The 20064-nt window shown below is 41.9% G+C and overlaps 2 protein-coding genes across 4 annotated transcripts; one reads left to right on the forward strand and one right to left on the reverse strand.

Annotated features, from left to right (window-relative positions):
• Positions 1-1466: 1466 nt before the first annotated feature.
• CUNH9orf43 (chromosome unknown C9orf43 homolog) lies at positions 1467-14937 on the reverse strand. The gene is made up of 13 exons (XM_025050434.1): positions 13917-14937; positions 13663-13813; positions 11270-11348; positions 9572-9672; positions 7875-7938; positions 7003-7175; positions 6203-6353; positions 5741-5831; positions 5394-5476; positions 5076-5163; positions 2903-2982; positions 2148-2214; positions 1467-1937 (listed from the first exon to the last, which is right to left on the reverse strand). The coding sequence occupies exons 1-13, from the start codon at positions 14134-14136 to the stop codon at positions 1714-1716; spliced, it is 1572 nt and encodes a 523-aa protein (XP_024906202.1). The 5' UTR covers positions 14137-14937; the 3' UTR covers positions 1467-1713.
• Positions 14938-15216: 279 nt separating this feature from the next.
• On the forward strand, positions 15217-19243 carry POLE3 (DNA polymerase epsilon 3, accessory subunit). Of its 3 annotated transcripts, none has more exons than XM_006917112.3 (5): positions 15217-15486; positions 15588-15673; positions 16035-16153; positions 16428-16630; positions 18888-19243. In XM_006917112.3, the coding sequence occupies exons 1-4, from the start codon at positions 15421-15423 to the stop codon at positions 16598-16600; spliced, it is 444 nt and encodes a 147-aa protein (XP_006917174.1). In that variant the 5' UTR covers positions 15217-15420; the 3' UTR covers positions 16601-16630; positions 18888-19243. The 3 variants fall into 3 exon arrangements, with proteins under 3 accessions (XP_006917174.1, XP_015448877.1, XP_006917173.1); XM_015593391.2 differs by lacking the exon at positions 18888-19243 and adding an exon at positions 17938-18881; XM_006917111.3 differs by lacking the exon at positions 18888-19243 and having other exon boundaries at positions 16428-17910.
• The last annotated feature ends 821 nt before the right edge of the window (positions 19244-20064 follow it).

The raw sequence follows: 20064 nt of genomic DNA on the forward strand, positions 1-20064 counted from the left end.
GCCAAGCCCTTCCCCATCCTCAACCTCACTACTGACCACTGAAAATTGGGTTTGCTCAGGAGGACAGGTCTGAGGGCAGGCTAAGGAAAAGTGGAAAAATGTTGTAAATTTTTTAATTAGCCCACAGAAGTCATTCTGCAATGTACATAATGCCTCTCAGATTTCTCTTACTATGAAGATTCAGCTAAATATAGTTCAGTCTAGTAACACAAATAATGTCATATAATTTTGATTTGGCTTGGAAAAGAGGAATGGGTAGGCAGCAGTTTGAGCTTTCTAATTTGGTCTGTTTTGAGACAATGTTAAGACGGAGTTGAACATTTAATCTGCCTTTCTTGTATGAACTGTACTTAGGGCAACCAAATAACTGATGAGGAATAAGTTTCTCTTTATAAAAAGATCTTAGGCCCAACCCAGAGTTCCACTTCTGGCATAATAGTCTAAGGAGCTCCGTGGAATGCTCTCCAGTGAAAATTGGGGACATTTTTATTTTTTAAGTCTCTGGAAATGACCCTAAGAGTATACAGCAAATTGAAGAAACACTTATTCAAGAAAATCTGTAAAAGCTCAATAAGAACTGCAAGAGTCTATGGTATGTGACCCTGGACCCATGCCTTCTCTCCCCCTGACCCCACCTCACTTCAGTGAGACAGAAACTCTACTGTATGCTGCTGCAGCCTAAGAATACAGGGCTTCCTCTCCCCTCAGCTCCAAGTCAGAGAGCTGTCTTCCCAGGACGGACAGGATATTGTCATTTCTCATCTTGATCCCAGCTACCTGTTGCCAAGGCTAAGTTCTTGGGAGTACAGCCTATAGGTGGAGGCTCTCTTCTTCTACCCAGCCCCCACCTGTGGGAAAGGAGCTTGACCCTGGGTGCAGAACTATTGAAAATGCCTGGGCCCCAACTGCCCCTGCCCCAGCTTATGGGGCATAGAGCCCAGAGTTTTTATTGGGTACATGAGAACTTCATTATATTATTCTCTTTACTTTTATGTAATTTTGTAAATTTTCTGTATTAAAAAGTTTTAAGAACAAAAACATGGGGAAAAAAAATCCTTCCAAAAACCAAGTTCAAGCAATACTGAGACTGAAATTCTGTTTTCATGAGCATCAGTGAAACTTCCCTGGAGACTCAGCAGCTTAGAAGCTGGAACTTCATACTCTTTCAGGTTAATACGAGTCCTGTGCCACATGCACAGGAATATTACACATAATGCATATACACATAACACAATGAATATTATTGGATAATGATGTCGATGCCATCCTCAAAAGAAACCATTTCCAGAGAATGAGGAAAAGCTAGGAACATAGAAGGGGTTCCCACAGGTCAAATTCATCTTCCTACAACTGGAAACCTTTCAGAGTTTCAGAGAGGAGATAAAGGTGACTCAGAAAACAGATGCCAAGAAATATTTCCCCCCTCTTCCCACCAGAAACAAGAATGAGTCTTTTGATTAAGCAGCAGCTGTGTTTAATCCCCAAAATTATTTTGGCCCTAATGGAAGAGAAAAAAAATCTAAGTTTCTCCCTTACTTATTTTAGAGGCAAGTAGAAGTGAGTGAAGCAAACAGAATCCCTAAGCTCAGGCCCTGGTAAAGGTTCCAAGGAGCAGAAGTCCCCTCTCCTTTCAGTCCTTGTTTCCAAGGTCACTGTCCTCAGCATTCTAAGCATCCTGCTGTGAAATAAGGCCACCCCATTGATGTCTTCTGCCTATGCCTCCATAGACCCTTCACTCTGTATCCCAGAGGCCTGGTTCTCCTCGTCTTCATAATCAGTGCCCTGAAGAATCTTCAGTAGTTTGAGCTCAGGGTTCCAACTTGTTCTAGACATACTGGCTGAAAGGTCCTTTGGAGTATTTTCTTGGGCTTCCTGCACAACCTCCATCTGAGTACCGATGTCCTCGTTAGTGGGTTCTTCCTTGGACAGTTCAGGATCTAAAAGAAGATCCAGCCATTAATTGTATCTGTAGCCTTTTCCCAACTATGACAAATGGAGGACAGAAAAGGAAGGGCTGGAGTGTCTTTAAGACCCTTCTCAGGGATGAGGACTGTGTCATCCAGGGAGGTGAACCATCCTGGTCCACACAGGTTCAGCTCTCCCTGTCCTCAGGTATTTCCTAAGGCTCATCTACCCTAGTAACTTACTCTGTTCATTGGGGACGGAATCCAGGTAGTTCTCAGCATAGTCCACCTGTGGTCTCTCTGTAGAATCCTGGAATTCATTAGACTAAGTGTAAGGAAACTTGAAACTTTAGAAAACAAAAGATTTTTCTAAATGATGCTTTTCTTGGATAAATTAACATCTAATGACAGGAGAAAATCCCACCTACTGACACTGAAGTGAAGTTTGTACCACATCCTTTGCCCTCCAGGCTGACCAGATGAAGCTAGAATCCACTTTTCCCCATTCCCAGCTCTCAGTTAAGGGTAGATTGCCTCCAAAGGTGGTTGCCAACAATCCCTCCCATTCCTGTATGCACATACTATTCCTCTCATCAAGAGATGGAGTCAATTTCCTCTCCTCTTGAATCTGGGCTAGACTTGTGATTTTTGACCAAAAAAAAAAAAAAAATGTGACGGAAGTGACACTGTTACGGTTCCAGGCCCATCCCTTAAGAAAGTGCTTGCATGAGATTACCGTGCTGTCAAGAAGCCCAAACTAGCCACATGGAGAGGCCTCATAGAAGAAATAACTAACGGAATTCGACCAATAGCCCCAGGGCAGCCTCCAGATGAATGTGGCTGCATGAGTGACATCAGGCAAGATTAGACAAACTGTCTAGTCAACCCACAGAATGATGAGAAATAACAAACCACTATGACTTCAGCTTTGGGGTAGTTTGTTCTGCAGTAATGGATAACATCGGGGTCCTAGCAGAATGTCCCTCATACACTCTCACCTGTTTCAAAGTGGGGCCATTTATCTTCATCGGCTGCTGCTGCTTTTCGTCACTCTCACAACCTGGTAGAGTTCTGTGACCTAGTGACCACAAAGTCAACTCAATTCTCTTCTTATTGGTTTATCATATCCCATTGTTGGGCTTCTTGTTGACCCCTAGTCTACAAGTGACTCCCCATCCAGGACAAGACAGGACCTCAGAGGCATGTAAAGGGGAGATAGGCCTTCTGAGTTCTATTTGTGATTCTGTTCACCTAGGACTGTACCCACGTCTATTACAGATTTAGAGGTTAAGGTAAAGTGTATGTTAAAAGATCCAGGATTCCTCCAAGAAAACGAAGGGGTGGGAACCTGAACAGCATAGCAGCAAAAGAAGCCCTAACTCTACCTTTTCTGTCTTTGAATACTCCTCTGACCTTCTTGCTCCATCCCTAATGTACCCAATATTGGCTTCTGAAAATAAAGCTCCTCCCCGCAAAAAAGCTCTAGTTCTAGGGTTCTTTTGCATCAGCTGTATGGCCAGTTAGTCCTGAAATGCATTCATTCTTTCCATTCTTATTTTTCTAAATGAACATCTTCCAAGCAGCCACCAGAAGTATTATGCTAAAAGGCAAAGCAAGTTAAGGAACTCCCTTGCTCAACACTTGAGCTGACTCCCTACCAACACTGGTTCCCACCTTAGCTGTACATTGGAAGCACTGGGGAATTTTAAAAAACACTGAGGCCTGGGTCCCAACACCGGAAATTCTGATTTAATAGGTCTGGGGTGCAGTCTAGGAATTAGGGTTGTCAAAGCTCCTCAGTTGACTTCAATGTGCAATCAAGGTGGAACACCACTGACATGGAGAAAAAAGGTCAAAAACCTTAGCCTGTACAAGCCCCTACCTACCTCTCTCCCTTAAATACCCAACCCCACAGCCATAATGGACAACTCAGTGTTCCCTGAGCAGCTATGCTGCTCCAAGATGCCTTTGTACGGGCTATTTCCACTTTCAGGAATTCTCTTCCCTATCGGGAAAATTCTTACACATATTCAAGATACAATGCAAAAATCACCTCTTCCATAAGGCCTGTCTCAACTCAGTGAGGACAGGCCACTGCTCTAAGAACATGATTCAAAGGGGCACCCCAATCACGCAAGCAAAACTGCTCCTATTGGAGGCATCAGGAAGAGAAACTAAATGCACCAAAGTAGAATTTGGGGGAGTTTTGATCACCTGGATGGGGTAATAACCTTGGACAAGTCACCTCTCACCTTGGACCCAGCCCTGGTTCCATCTACCTCCCACGAAAAGGTCAGAAGTCTTCTTAGATCTTTGAGTTAGAGGACACCACTGCTATCAGAGAGTTCAGTGGGATAGGAAATACACCAAGAGAGTAGCATCCTTCCCAAGCAACACCTCACCTGAACCCTCCCAGTGCCCCAGGATTACAGACTAAATTCTGATGATTAAACAGTCATTTTCACATTACAGTCAGCAGTGTCCAGTCTGAGTAGGGCAGAAGACTCTTCTAAAGTTTAGGAGGATTCCTTCTCCCACTTTCCTTCCCATTCTGCACACAAGCTGAGAAATATCAGAAGGACTGGGGTAAATAAATCCTTCAGCTCAGACATGATAAGGACTCCAAAAAGGCGAGACACCCATTCTTGTCTCCAGCATGAACACTAGAGGAAAAGGACCACCTATCAAGAAATGGCTACCTGTCTCCTATATGGGGCAGGATAATATGCTGATTTCAGCCTGAGGCTGCAGAGATTAACTTGTGTCAGAAGTGGAGAGCCCTGGACTCTGCTTCCTTAGAACTCTCTTGGGGCTCTAGCGAAGGGCCCCAGCTCCCCACTGTGTCACTGGCCAACAGGCCTTTAGGGGTCTTCGCTTCAGTAACCTGGGCTTGCTCATCTTCCTCAAACCACTCTGTCTTTTCTACAGTAGGAACTGAGGGAAAATGGCTCTGACTCGTGTTCGTGGTCCTCTCTCAAATCTGGTCCAGCTTGCCTGCTTAATAAATATTTGATGGAAGAATGATGCATGGAAGACTAGCCAAAACAAAGCACTCCAAGGAGAATTCTAAGTGCCTGACAAGGCAGGTCCTCAAATGACAAACATATTCAGCTTTTCCTGCCCTCAGATACATCCTGGGATTCTGTCACTCCCAACCCATATTCTCCTTACAATAGCACGGGTCATAAGCCATGGCACCAACATGTTTATACAAAGTGCTTTCGGTCCCTGGATCACTCTCAGGTTTCTTTTTAGCTTCCTGAAACACACATGAGGAGGAATTAAATTAGGACTTTTGGAAATTAAGGAAACTTTTTTTAAAAAGTCTTTAAAAAGAAGTTAACATCTACAACCAGACAGGAACTCTGTATCTATAACCAGACAGAGAACAGAGAGAATCCCACCTCTCATACATCCCTTCCCGTTCCAGGCTGCACCCAGTTGTCCCAGTCCCAGCAAGTCCTCAGGGTCCTCTCACTGCCGCTCTACCTGTTTCTTAGTAGGTGTCTTCACCTTCCTCTGTTGCTGCTTCTGCTGCCGCTGTTCCTGCTGCTGCGGTGGCTTCTTATGACCTGGTGACCAGACGGCCAGCTCAATCCTCTTCTCCCTGACAGCTCCCACCCTCTCCTGGGCTACTTGCTGTGCCCTGAGCCACCATGGTGAAACTCTCTCCCCTGGTCAGGACCAAGCCAGGCAGCTAGAGGGTACAGGGCAGGTGTTTCTTAAAACTGCAGTTTCTTGAGTTCTACATGTGACCCTGTATAACTGTGGCCACAAGTATAACTGAACTGGCACCAAAATCAAGTATGAGAAATGTAGCTGATGGGGAATGGTACCTGGAGACCTGGCAGCAGCAGAAAACCTGCCTTCTGTCTTCAGGTTATAATGTAGTTTCCTAAAATGTTCAGGATATCTCAACGCTGGTCTCTGGAGAAAAGGAAGAAAAGCTCTACTATAGGTCTTTTCCTTTCCCAAAATGTATACCCCCAATGCATTTATCCATCTAATCAACAAGTACTTTTTGAGAACTCAGTGTGCGTGTTACTGTACCAGGGGCTCTGGAGAGGGAAAAGTTGGGGGAACAAAATGCAGAAGAAATAGAGAATGTTGTTCTCCTCAGACCCCTCCCCATACATTTGCTTTCACCTGCATATAGCCCAGCCCTTCTGTGGGGCTTGGGTCCAGAGTGGAAAGATAGCAGAGAAAGAAGAATTAAAAAGTCAACCGTTATAGCCTGGAAGAGAGATGAGTTTGGACTTGCACGTAGACATCTTGCTCTGAGGCTCCCCAGCTCTTACTTGCAGGGTGAGGCGGTGTACAGATAAAAACATCTTAGCAGAAATGGCACTGTCAGGTCGGCTCTTTTCCAATGGAGGTTTCTTTTTCATCATGGCCAATTGTGTCTTCATCTCTGGACTAAGGTTGGTTTTACCTTCATCTGACAAAAGACTGAAGGGAACAAAGATAGCCAGACAGTCAGCAACAGTTCTTTTTAGAGAACGCGTCTAAGAAGAAGATGAGAAAGGCTCCAAATTTGAAGAAATGTCCATTTTGGGCCTAAAAGGCCTGTACCAACAAGTGCTCATTCACTAAGAGCTTTCGAATGCAACTACAATCATTACAGCTATATAGATTAAGTATTTACTATATGTCAGGCTCATGACCTCTATACCACTGAATCCTTACAACACTCTGCAAATGAGGAAAATGAAGCCTGAAGAGGCTATGTAAATCACCAAAATTCATAAAGCCAGTATACGTTTCAATATAAAATGCAAAGTTTGTCTCACACCAAATCATATATCCATTCTGCCTCCCACTTACCAAAACTCAGCTATAGAAAGAAGAGTGTAATTGGAGCTACCTCCTAGTGGAGGTTTAAATGAGAGAATATGTGTAATGTGCTTACTTAGCATTGGGACTGGCAGATGGTAGGTACTTGATAAATGGTGGTAATTACTGTCACCACTGCGTATTGGAAAGTCAAAGAACTCAGTGAACAAGCAGTGTGACTGTTTTCTCCCCTCCCTACTCAGAAAGAGCACACTGCCTAGACCCTCCTCAGCTTCAACGAAAAGCAGGCTTACATAATACTTACTACTTCAGTAGTTCCTGAGGTAACATGTCAAATTGGTTCCAAAAAGGAAAGAATTCTGAACTTAGTTGCTCAAACGTGTGTGCTGGGGAGGAGGGAGGCACAATTACCCCTGGAGGTCTCAACTGTGTTTCTGTGTTCTGCTTTCTAGAGAGAACCCAAGGTGGCTTGTCTTTCTGGAAGAGAAACCATGAGAAGAACTACCTGAAGCACGCCTACCCCAGCAGCAGCGCCCTCCTTAGACTGCACTATGAGGGCCATCACATTCTCCCCTCTTTTGCTCCCCAATCCTCTTGTTGAATTCAGACCACATGGAGATTAGCTGCTTTGTTAGGGTTTTTTCCCCAAAAGGTTATTAATTTATTCACTGAACAAACTGAACAAATATTTATTGGCTAATAATGTGTCAGGCACAGGGCTATGGCTGGGATTCAGCAATGGACAAAATGGACCAAGACACCATTCTCATGGACGTAGCAACTTACCAGTACGGTAACTCATCCAAGTCTATCTTCACCCAATGAATGCTAGAATTCAAATTACAAGCCCAGGTATTCTGACTCCTAGTCCATTGAAGCTCTATTTCAGTAATACTGGGAATTAGTTTTTAATTGACTAAAAATTCCCCCTGAATACCCAACAGTTCCTCCTAACATCTCAAGGTGCTCTTCACTTTCCTACAGGGAGGAAATAGGGAAAGGGTCTCAGAATAGAAAATGACTTGGGAATTATTTCTTAATAGGGGTTTCCTTTTGCAGATTTTGTTCATTTAAAGAGAGAACGTTGGGGGGGAGGGGTTAAGATATCTAAAAAGAAAACAAGAGTAAATTCTACAGAGTAATATCATAAAGCTTTGGCCACAACATCAAACTTACCTCTGTAGATGTCTTTCTTTTCTTCTTCCCATCCTGGCTGGGAACCATACTCTTCTCAGCTGGACTTGAAATAAGAATAACCACAACTTATTCCCAGACATCTTAAACAAAAGCATCAAGGATATTTGTGAGTGATGGCCATAAAGATTTCTATCCTCTATTCAGTACTCAAAGATGGAAGGTTGGGAGCCCAGCGGTACCTGTTGCTCAGAGGCTGCTAAAAGCAAGACCCCCACCCTCACTTCTAAATTAGGTTTCCCACCATTCTCTCATACAATCTACTTATTTACTTTCTTTTTAGCCACCTCATTGTAAGTAGCAGGAGGCCAAGCAGAGAAAGTCATAGTCTCTTGCATCTGCCTCTTGCTACACTGGAATTCTATTTTAATACACTTTGAGATTCATGCCCGGACACTTCTCTACATCAAATTTTATGTAGCAGTAATATATATACACATGTATATGATGCCTCCCTGTGACATTAGGGTGGAATTTAGCAACTCTCAACCCCATCCCATATGAGGGTACACTGGGACTGACCTAAGGGAACACTACTTATTGGTATTAATCCAAATTAGTAATTATATACTTAGGTGTGGTGATGTTTGTAATGTCTGAATTCTCCCCACCACCACCACCATAAGACTCCAGGAGAACAGGGACCAAGTCTATTTGGTTCTCCACTGAATTCTCACTGCCTAGCATGAGAAGATGCTCAACTATTTTTGCTCTGTCATCTTCTTCCCCCTCTTTGCCTGGAACATGGCTATGCTGGTTGGAGCCCTAGCAGCCTCTGAGACCTTAAAAGCCCCCATGAAGCACCTTAGAAGATGGAAGCCATGGCTAGGGATAATGACCCAGAAAGCTAGAAGGAATTCTGGTTCTGATTACCTCATGGATCTGACATACTAGCCTTGGCCCACCTACGTCTGGGTTTTTTGAATGAAAGGAAATGAACCCTGATGTTTTTGTTTTTTACACTGTATATTTATATATGATACGTACACACACACACATATATATCATATATATATACACACACATATATATGTACACATATACATATATATATACTATACATACAAAAATGCATATATAAAGAAGTATTCACAGGATCATTAAAAAAAGAAAAATAAATAAAATTCTTAAATCTCATCATCTCTAAACAGTCACTTAACAGAATCTGAAAGCCTCAGCAGTCACATAAAAAAACACCTTCTTTTAAAGGCTGTCAATATTAGCAAGTCTTCAGGCCTTTGCTTTTGTCATACTTTGTTGCACAAATTCCATATGCTATTCATTTTGTCACTGTACTAGGCCTTGGGATTGAAACCAAAGAGTCATGTACTTCACTGAAAACTGTTTTACTAGTTGCTGATGGATAATAAGAAAAACTAATAGTCAGCGTTTGTTTCTTAATCAAACTTCACAAATACATTGGCCCTATGTTGTATGCTATTTACTGCTACATAAAACTTGATGTAGAGAAGTGTCCGGGCATGAATCTCAAAGTGTATTAAAATAGAATTCCAGTGTAGCAAGAGGCAGATGCAAGAGACTATGACTTTCTCTGCTTGGCCTCCTGCTACTTACAGTGAGGTGGCTAAAAATATCACAAAAAAGAGGCCTACAGAGGACAGTAGGGATTTGTAGAACATAAAAGTTGAAGGCCTCTAAGTTCTAGACATGATACTCACCTCACATGCTTCTCTGGTTCTTCAGGGATCCAGATTACAATCATATTTCCAACATCTTGAGGGCAGGGAAGTTGTGTTTCATTCAAATTCAGCACTGGAAGCTAAGAGGACGATAAAATGCCTATGTATGGCTTAAAGGTACCAGCTCCTGATGGTATTCAGTACCAGACTAAGGACTGAATTATCAAAAAGGTATGGTGGTTCACAAGATGATGAAAAGACATTTCCCATCCCAAGAAAACAGATATTAGTACAGGTACTGTAAGAGCGAGCATTTTTAAGTGCATAGTTTCCCTGCCTCCCTGTGACATTAGGGTGGAATTTAGCAACTCTCAACCCCATCCCATATGAGGGTACACTGGGACTTACCTAAGGGAACACTACTCATTCTGCCCACTCCACTCCAAAGACTTAGATCCTCTGGAGGTAATATAATACAATTTGGGAGCAGGGAAGGGAAGTAATAGAGATGAAAGCAAGTTTTCTACTTTTAGAGGCTGTCTACAATTATAGGTGTCTACATAAAAGTTAAAGTCTTAACTCTTTTCACACTTAAGATACTAAAACACTGATGCTCAAAGACACCTTACAAATCATCTAGTCCATAACCCTAGTAGGAAAAGGAGGGTGGTTAAAAATAAGGTTGTCCCCAAGAAAAGGAACTGATTGGCTTGGGGGAACAGGGTATATTTCTTTGCACTGTAAATCTTTTTATGCCTTTTGAATTTAGAACCATGGGTATGTATTATCTATTCAAATAATTAATTTAAAACTAATTTAATCTAACCTTCTTGTTCTGAAGTGGTCAATGAGAAAAGTGCTTTGTTCATTCAACCATTCAAACCCATATACCCTCTCTTAGTCCTTGACATTCTTCACCATAACATTGAAAAGTGAAGTTTCTCATGAAAAAAATAAAAGGCATCGATAATAGGACTGCGAAGAATAGCAAATCTCTCTTACTGTGGATTAGTAGAAGGGTTTTTCTTCCTAAACTCTAATTTAGCTCTGCCCATAACTAGGTAACTGCTTTAGCAAATCAATTCCTATCTGGGCCTCAGTGTCCTCAACTGTAAAATATATGAGATAAACCATAGTAATGTTATTCGAACTATAATTGCAACGTACTCATAGGTCATAAAATCGAATTGTGTGAACTATAGCCTACATTGTTTAAAAATGAAATAGAATAAAATAGAACACGACAGAAAATATCAGAATACATCACCCGCAGTTAAGGTAAGGATTGTTTCATGATACTTTTGTTGTAAAATATATTTCTTACTGTAGGTAATAGCTAAAAACATTTGAAAGACATCGGAGTAGATGACTTCAAGGCCCAATTTAGGTCTGACATTCCAGTATTCTAATTTCCCTGTATTATTAGATGACAATGTGTACTTAGTAGCTGAACACGTTCTATATAGGATAGGAACAGAAAATTCCTGCCTATGCCAAATGTCAGAAATCAAAACCACTGTTGTCTGTGATTTCTGGAAACAGTATAGCATGTAAAGCCATTAGCACTGAGCCTAGCATATAGTTAGGGCCCAATGTTAGATAATTATCATTATCATCATCATTATCACCACCAGCATCATCATCATCATCATTCAGATTACAGTCATCCAAGGAAGAATGCTAAATAAAGGCAAATATTTTATTCCCACTAGTAAAGAGAAAATGCTGAGGAAGTACCTTTCTCAATCTGTGACCTATTTTTGGAGGTCTATCAGTACAGCTGATCAAATCTTTGTCAGGTAAATCCTTCTGAGGCCTAAAAAAATGAGTTTCCAAACATGAAACAGAGACACAAAGGACTTCTTGGGATGACAAAGTCAGTGCCATAAAGAAAAGCCTTCTACTTATCTACAGAAAACCTTGGGCTTAATACTTACCAAATGAATGTAGGGGCTCACCACCTCCTTAAATTTTGTTTGTTTTTCCTGGAACAGCTCCCAAACAGACATTGCACATTGTAAACATTTTACAACTATTTGTTGCATCAAACTGAATTCACGGCCTATGTTCCTCTCTCTCTAGCTATAGTTACATCCAAAGTTTAAGTACCTTTGATGCAGATGTTCAAAAACATGTTAAATAAACAAAATGCAGTATATACACAGAAAGGACTATTTCTCAGCCTTAAAAAGGAGTGAAGTTCTGGTACATGCTACAATGCAAATGAACCTTGAAGACATTATGCTAGGTGAAATAAACCAGACACAAAAGGACAAATATTGTATGATTCCGCTTATATGAGGTACCTAGAATAGGCAAATTCATAGACAGAAAATATAATAGAGATTATCAGAAACTGGAAGGAGAAGGGAATGAGGAGTTATTGTTTAATAGGTATAGAGTTCCTGTTTGAGATGATGAATAAGTTCTAGAAATGGTTAATGGTGATGGGTGCACAACACTGTAAATGTACTTAATGCCACTAAATTGTACAATTAAAAATGGTTAAAATGGTAAATTTATGTTATATATAGTTACCATAATAAAAAAAAGAATGTCGTCCCCTTACATTTTCATATTGCTTGCTATTTATCTTTTTAAAAAACAAGTTAAATGTATAAATGAATGAATATTGCAAAGAAGTGTAAGCTAAAGACTCAACTCCTACATGATGTAAGCCTCTGCTTTTACTCCAGCTCCCCAGCCTCATCTCTGGCCATTCTCCCATCCCTGGTCTACGTTCCAAACACACTGAACTATTTTCCTGATACCTAAAGAATTTCCTCTTGCTTCCCAGATTTACATGTGTTATTTCTGTAGTCTAGAACTTTTCTTGTCCACGTCCCACCTACAACCCCTACTTCACTAAACTGCTCTAATTTCAGGTCTAGGCACAAATGCCACCTATATAGAATACAGTGCCCTCCCTGGGTTAGGAATCCTTCCTGTGTGCCTCCATACACCTTAGTGGCACTCCTCTCATCACACTCATCACAATGAATGGTTCTTTGCTAAAAGTCCCCTGAAGGTAAAGACCGTATCTTGTTTACCATTGCATTGTATCCTCAGTGTCCAGCAAAGTGGCCCCCACTACGATATACCTGTGAATTCAATGAGTGACTAAACAAATGATATCACGGTCGTTACCTTCATAGGCCCTAATAGGGAGAAGTCGCTGTTCTCCCGGGGCTCAAGTCCTAGACAACCTGAAAGTAGTCCTACCCTTTCATATACTATCTTTAGCCTAAGAGAGATCATCAGAGGCTCCTCAACTAGAACAGGAGACAAGAAACCCTACAAGAGCCACCACTAGTGCTTTGATGCCAGATAACAGGGTCTTTGAATTTTAAAAGTCTGAATTTTCTACAGATACCTTTCCCTTAGCTTCACGTATCAGCAAGCACTAACTGGGAGCCTAAATTTTGTAGGAGATTCAAAAGAAAAAGCCATTGCTTCTGCCCGCAGGAGCTTACAAATCGTTTCATACCTAAAAATAAAAGATAAGAAGGACAATATGTGCAGAGTTTTCTGATGACCTATAGAAGTTGATAAGATATTCCCTGATATGGGCTGAACTGTGTCCACCAAAATTCACTTGATGTCCTAAACCTAGTACCTTAGATTCTGACTGTATTTGAACATAGGTTCTTTAAAGAGGTAACTAAGGTAAAATGAGGTCATATAGATGGGCCCTCATCCAACATGGTTGATGTGCTTATAAGAGATTAGGACATAGACACACACAGAGGGAAGAGGATGTTAAGACTTCAGGAGAAGATAACACCTACAAGCCAAGGAGAGAGGGCTCGGAAGAAAACAAGTCTGCCAATACTTTAATCTTGGACTTCTAACTGCCAGAATTTTGAGAAAAATTTCTGCTGTTTAAGCTACCAAGTCTGTGTACTTTGTTATGGTAACCCTAGCAAACTAATACACCCCCCATTTTAACCAACTCCTAGAACACAATAAAAATGTTTTCTTTTAGTTTCCCACTGTGTATTCACCACTTTTAACTGAACTGGTGTTTTATTTTCAATCTAGCTTTCCCAAAGTCTACTACATACGTAAAGGAAGTCAACCCAGAATTTTGAGATAGTAGGCTCTTAAAAGAAGATTCCATGATAATTTACCTGCCTTGAAATTTGGAGTCAAACTTTGAACCCTGATACAATAAAGAGTGAGGCTTAGTGAAGGTAAATCCTGATAAATGACGATGAGCACGTCTCTTGGCCCGGAAGTAGGAATCTGAGATGTTTACAGTGGTGAGCACTGGGAGTTTCTCTGAGAAAGCAGACCAAAGAAAACATGTAACATGTCAAAAGGGAGCCAAACAGAAACAGTTCAAAGATCTTATAAGGAAGGAGACAGGGGCTGGCTAATTCACCGTTAGCATCCAGAGAAGTTTTGCAAGGTGAGCCCAGGATTCGAGGGTGGCCCCTCTCTATCCGGCGGATAGTTGCCCAACACTGTGGATGCTGACAAACAGCTAAGTCACAGGTGGTTTCATCCCACTGGCTGTCATCTGGCAAGTCCATGGTTACAAATGGTTTAGGACAAAAGCAAAACTTGCAGCTTTCTAGCCCTCTGCAGAACAATAACCACATGAGTAGGGAGTATTACACACTAGCCATGCAATCTAGATCTTAATTTGGACTCAAAGCATAAAACCAGGTCTGTTCTATTCAAGTGAAGTTTTCCCACCAGACCCTACAGTTTCTAACTGAAGCAGTTTCGGTTGCCATTTATCCTTAAATTGCTGTTGCTTTTCTCATAATAGGGAAATATTTCTCTATACTCATTATCAAAAGCAGGAAAACAAAAGGGTGACTTGAGACATGTTTCAAGGAAAAAAAGAATTAGCACTCAGTGGGAGTGAGGACAATTTGTATGTACATAATATGAAAATATACAACTTAAAAAGCCACTGTAAAGCTATGGCAATGTTTTTGACTGGTAAAGATCTTTGATGAACAATTTAATGAACTAAAAAAATATTTTAACACGGTTTTTTTTAACGCGAATGTGATATTGTATTATTCTTACAAACAGCTGCTTGGCGCCCTTCGTTAGCTAACCAGCCTCAACTGATCCCCGAGGTCTAGCCATGTTCATCTCTATGTTGCCAGTATTGACGTTGTTCTGGCAAGTTTTGCATTCAAAAATTCTACTAACCGTTATCCTTAATACTATTATTACTAAGTTAGGAGGGGAATGATTAAGGATGGGACATCAGCTCCGGTAAGAGATGAAAGATTCTCCACTTCGTTCTGGAAAAGGGAAGTAGGAGAACCTGGCCTCGAAGGGCTACAGTTCTGCGAAATCAAATTAGATGCCGCACCACTGGAGCCCGAAGCCCACTGGACAACCTTGCTCCTCCTCCTGGGGCTGGGAGGGCTGTGGGTCCCTCCCCCCAGGTCCCGCCTCTCATCCAAAGGAGCCCCGCCCCACCAGCTCAGTCTTCGCCTCAGTCTCCCAAGCTAGCCGCCAGGCTGCGCCGTCGCCAGGCAGCGGCGCATAGCACTATGGGAAAGGGACGGAAGCCCTAGTGAGCCCTACTTAATTTCGTGAAAAAGTTCCAGACACGATGTTGGCTTGAAGCAGACAAAAGACTTGGGAAAGGACCCCGGATGTCAGTGGGGCCGGACAGAAGTCTCGGCGGCCCGAAACCACATCGGCAGGGAACGTTCGGATGTACCGGCAACTTGAGGTGGAGGCGGAGCTGGTGGAAGAGGGAGGGTGTAGCGCGCGGGGCAGTATGGGACACAATGTGGGCAACGTGGGGCGGGACGGAAGCCTCGTTGGGTCAGACTTTGGCGACGCGGGAAGTCCGGACGTGGTAGGTGCTTGAAGAAGAGGCCTGGGGAGGAGGGCCGGCCCCGGCGGCGACAATGGCGGAGAGGCCCGAGGACCTAAATCTACCCAATGCCGTCATCACAAGGATCATCAAGGAGGCGGTGAGCATCTGGACTGACAGATGAGTCAGGGACGGACGAACGGGTAGTGGGGGAAGCTGGCCCTGGGCCGGCAGCTTTTCTCACCCCCTCTCTTCTCACAGCTCCCGGACGGTGTTAACATCTCCAAGGAGGCCCGGAGCGCCATTTCCCGCGCCGCCAGCGTCTTCGTGCTGTACGCCACATCCTGGTGAGGCGGGCAGAGCTAGTTAGAGCTTAGCTGGGACTGTGGCATAAGGGAGATGCAGAGAGACCCCCTGGGTCGGAGTTTGTGGCTTTTAGTCCACAACCCCCCCGTAATGTGTCCTATTTTAGTGGCGGGAGGTTCACAGCTCTCATCCAGTTTTTGCAAGTTCTGAAACAAGTAAAACACCAGAATAACTTTGCTTTAATCCTTTCGTACAGGAAAGGAGAGAGTTACCATATCACATAAATCCATGCATCTAAGACATGGGCTTTCTCATTCCATCTCTGGGTCTCCTTTTTCCACCCATTCTATAGGCGGCAAGACAGGGTCTGATGGCCCTTAATATTTTTTTTGTTTGTTTCAGTGCCAACAACTTCGCAATGAAAGGGAAACGCAAGACACTGAATGCCAGTGATGTGCTCTCAGCCATGGAGGAGATGGAGTTCCAGCGGTTCATTACCCCGTTAAAAGAAGCTCTGGAAGGTAATGACCTTTTTATTTTCTCAGTCAAGTAGATGCTCATCCTGTGTTACCTGTTCACCTGGTCCTAAATCTTTTCACCTTGGGTCCTTTTACGTCCACTAAGCAAGTATTAGATGTGACTCAGAACCAATTCAGTTGGTACCGCCTTGGGTCTGTTTTATAACACTGGGCAGGTTATTTTTCCCTCTTTGCCTCAGCTTTTCCAGTTATTGAGTCGAATTAGTGGCGGCAATCCATTTGGTTCAACCCTGCCTACCTCCTTCCTCCTTAACAGCATATAGGAGGGAACAGAAAGGCAAGAAGGAAGCCTCAGAGCAAAAGAAGAAGGACAAAGACAGAAAAACAGATTCAGAAGAGCAAGACAAGAGTAGGGATGAGGACAATGACGAAGATGAGGAAAGACTGGAAGAAGAAGAACAGAACGAAGAGGAGGAAGTAGACAACTGAATAGAGTGAGGAGACTGTGGCACCTCGAAGGTACTACTCTGAAATGTGGTATATGTTTATATGAAACTTTTCCCTACTGGACTGAGCAGCCTGAGGCTGAAGAGCCTGAGAAGATCAAAATGAAAACTGGCTGTAATTATCAAAACCAGGGCTTCCCAGACTCAGAGCATCTAAGTAGCAGAATCCTGTTATGCTTAATCAGTCTAAAGGTTATGACTTTTTGGCAAGAGGGATTCTAAATGGATAATTTAATCAATTGGTTTGATCTCTTTTGTTTACTTATATATATGATTAGGCAGTTTTTGATTCCCAGTTCCCTCCCACTTGCTGTGTTCCAGATCACTGAGGCAGTCGTAAGCTCAGGAAAAATTGAGGTTTAGATCATGGTCAGCCTGTTTATACAGTATTTGGCAATACTAGCTTATTACAAGTGGTCAGAATGGTTTAGCGTTAGGAAACTACTAAAAAGCTGTGGTCTTTTCACTTGACAATTGAATATTGGTTTTACAGACCCATGGGGCTTGGGGCCCTTCTATATTGCCTACAGGCATTTGACCTGTGGGGTGGCTGCACTCTGGGCATATATGCTTTTAAATCGGCAGTATAGAGTGGAATTAGTCAAGAAGTATGCCAGTGTCTTACTCTTAGAAGATGGTTTAGTCTTATATGCACTTCACTGTCTGCTACTGTTTAGCTTTAGGATTTATCGGCACCTGGAAGGTATAAAATTCCAGGCTTTGTCATCTTGTAGTGCATCTTCTAGGCTTGTGACTATGGCTTTTCATTCTTCCAATTCATAACAAGTTCCAAACTTTATTTCTTCTAGGCACAACTTTCTCCTGTGCTTCTATTTTTGTCTCTCTTCTGCCTCTCTTCTCCCCACTCCCACTTTCTCCCTCCTTTTCTCACTTTTGCCAATCCAGAAACTTTGTTAACCTACTTAATATCCCGAAGTGCAGGTTCCTCTGATTTTTTAGTTCCAATTTTATGTCTTTTAAAAGTGATTTTGTAAACCTCACCAAACCTTAAGGGAAATCCAATGGCACTCAGGAATCTAATCCGCCCCCACACACCAACAGTCTTTTTTAACTGCTTTTAAAGTATCTCTGTTGCCCTTTCTTAGTTTTTTTCTTTCCATTTAGTGCTCCAAGCACATATTTGTCTCTAAGGCAGTTGACAGGTAGTGAAGTGTAGTTTGACACTGTTAATTTGTTTAATGAATACAGTGAAGATTGTTGAAATGAGTGAAGAATGTTGAGAAAATTATAGTGCTTTGTACAAATAAAGAGCATTCTTGTTCAAAGCAATGACTACTGTTTCATCCTGCTTGTTTGTAGTGTGCTTTTGGGAAAGACCCACTGACCATGCCCTTTACAACATTTGTTTGGATTATGAACTGGGCCAGACCCTTGTAAATATGGGATCCTGCATCACCTTGGATGACCAGCAGATGCTGCTCTTTCACAGGCAAGGGCACTGCTCTTCTGTCACAGCAAGAGCTTTCCATGGCTCTGCCCAGCACCCTGTACATATAGATGCTCAGCAACTCCAGACATTTACTGAGTTCCTCCTGTCTGCCTGGCACTCTTCCAAATGCTTTCAAGTATTAACTCGTAAACCCTATGAAGGCGTACTGCTCTTATCCCCATAATCTCAACTATAATGCTATATTACCTCTCTAATCTACATAGATTTCTCAAATCATGAATTTACAAATAACATTTCACAAAGATAGAACTCCAACCATCATTAGACCCAGTGGCTTTTTCTTTCTCCACAGCAGAAATATTGTTTATTTCCCATGAACACCACTCGGCTAAGTGTTCTAGTCCTATCTGGACTCCTGTGGCTTCCTTTGGGCTCAGTTTCCTGCTTCATCTCAGCTTCCCCTGTGTTCTGCTTGCCAAGTGGATCTTCCTGGAACATTGCTTTGTTACAGTCCCTTACTGTTTCCTAGTAAATCAAATCTATGCTTAAACCTATTCAAAGCCTGCTTAAAGAGGGCTCGCCTTGCCATCTATTCTAATCTGCTTCTACTCCAACATAAGGCTCCAATCAAAAATGAATCCCCCAGAAAAACTCCCACATGGCTTTAGTTCTTAACCAAACTTTGACTACCCAAGAAAAGTTATGTTTCCTGAGAGTGAAAAGTCAGAATTTAAAAACTGGAAAGAATTTTTGAGGTCATCCATCAGTTTTCTCACTTCTGTCATCCCTGTAGTGGTATCTGGATTGTGAAGATTCCTCAGTAGGCTAAGGTAATGTTTCTCATTGTTTTTAATCACAGCTCTTCATTCCTGGAGATTCTGACCTGGATTTGGAGGGAGAGAGGGTTACCATCCTTACCCATGCAAAATTACTTGTGTATCCTAATCTATTTTTGCTGCAGAGAAGCAACTTGCTCGAGATCTTATCACTAATTTATGCAAGCTGGGATCCTATTACAGTGGCCAACAGCCTTCTTTTTCTTTTTTAATTTTTGTTTTGGAACAATTCTATATTTACAGAAAAGTTGCGTAGTGTACTGTTCCCATATAACCATCGCCCAACTTTTCTTCATGTTAACATCTTACATAACCGTGGTACATTTCTCAAAACAAGAAAAAAAACTATCAATAAAATTGGCCAAACTATTGTATTTCACCAGTTTCTCTACTAACAATCTTCTTCTGTTCCAGGATCCACCCCAGAATACCATATGGCATTTGGTGAAACAATTTTCTTTTTTAATTGAGATCAATTTCACAGAACATAAAATTAACCATTTTAAAATGAGCAAGTCAGTAGCATTTAGCACATTCATAATGATGTATACAACCACCACTTCTATCTAGTTCCAAAACGTTCATCATTCCAGAATTCCATACTCGTCAAAGCAGTTATTCCCCACATTTCCTCCCCAGTGTCTGGCAACTACTAATCTTTGTTTCTTTTTATGCTCTTCACAGCATTTAGCAAAATCCCATGTACATATGTGGGAGGCACAATAGTTTAATGGGTTTTTATGTTTTTTCGTTGTTTACTTTTTTTTAAATTACATACTAAAAAGTGCAGGTAAAGTGTAGAGCTTGATGAATTTTCACAAACTTAGGCACATTCATATAATTCATTCTCACATCAATAAATATGACCAGCACCCTAAGAAGCCCCTTTGGTCTCCTTTCTAGTCACCCTCCCCAGTGGTAATTGCTGTCCTGACTTCCAACAGCACAGATTAATTTTGCCTGTTTGTATTTCATGTAAACAAAATCATAAAATATTTACTCTTATGTCTGAATCCTTTTGCTCAACATTGTTTCAAGACATTCATATTGTTGCATTCATACTCTTATGGATCAGAGTGAAAGATTAAGGTAAAATTAGTGGGAGTTGGGGGTAGGAACAGATCTTTCAATCAAGAATGAGAGGAAAAATAGATTACACCAAACAGCAACATTTAAAATTTTTTGACTCTGGGATCTTAG

This window comes from Pteropus alecto, unplaced genomic scaffold (genome assembly GCF_000325575.1).
Source record: "Pteropus alecto unplaced genomic scaffold, ASM32557v1 scaffold226, whole genome shotgun sequence".
In the NCBI taxonomy this organism is placed as follows: Eukaryota; Metazoa; Chordata; class Mammalia; order Chiroptera; family Pteropodidae; genus Pteropus; species Pteropus alecto.

Excerpts from the sequence above, each read along its gene's own strand:
- POLE3 (XM_006917112.3), top strand. The coding sequence starts at position 15,421 with ATGGCGGAGAGGCCCGAGGACCTAAATCTACCCAATGCCGTCATCACA. Across the intron at positions 15,674-16,034 it reads GTGCTGTACGCCACATCCTG|TGCCAACAACTTCGCAATGA; the intron begins GTGAGGCGGGCA and ends TGTTTGTTTCAG. Across the intron at positions 16,154-16,427 it reads GTTAAAAGAAGCTCTGGAAG|CATATAGGAGGGAACAGAAA; the intron begins GTAATGACCTTT and ends CCTCCTTAACAG.
- CUNH9orf43 (XM_025050434.1), bottom strand. The coding sequence starts at position 14,136 with ATGTGGTTATTGTTCTGCAGAGGGCTAGAAAGCTGCAAGTTTTGCTTT. Across the intron at positions 7,939-9,571 it reads GAACCAGAGAAGCATGTGAG|TCCAGCTGAGAAGAGTATGG; the intron begins GTGAGTATCATG and ends TCTTATTTCAAG. Across the intron at positions 2,983-5,075 it reads GGCTTATGACCCGTGCTATT|GTCACAGAACTCTACCAGGT; the intron begins GTAAGGAGAATA and ends TGTGGTCACTAG.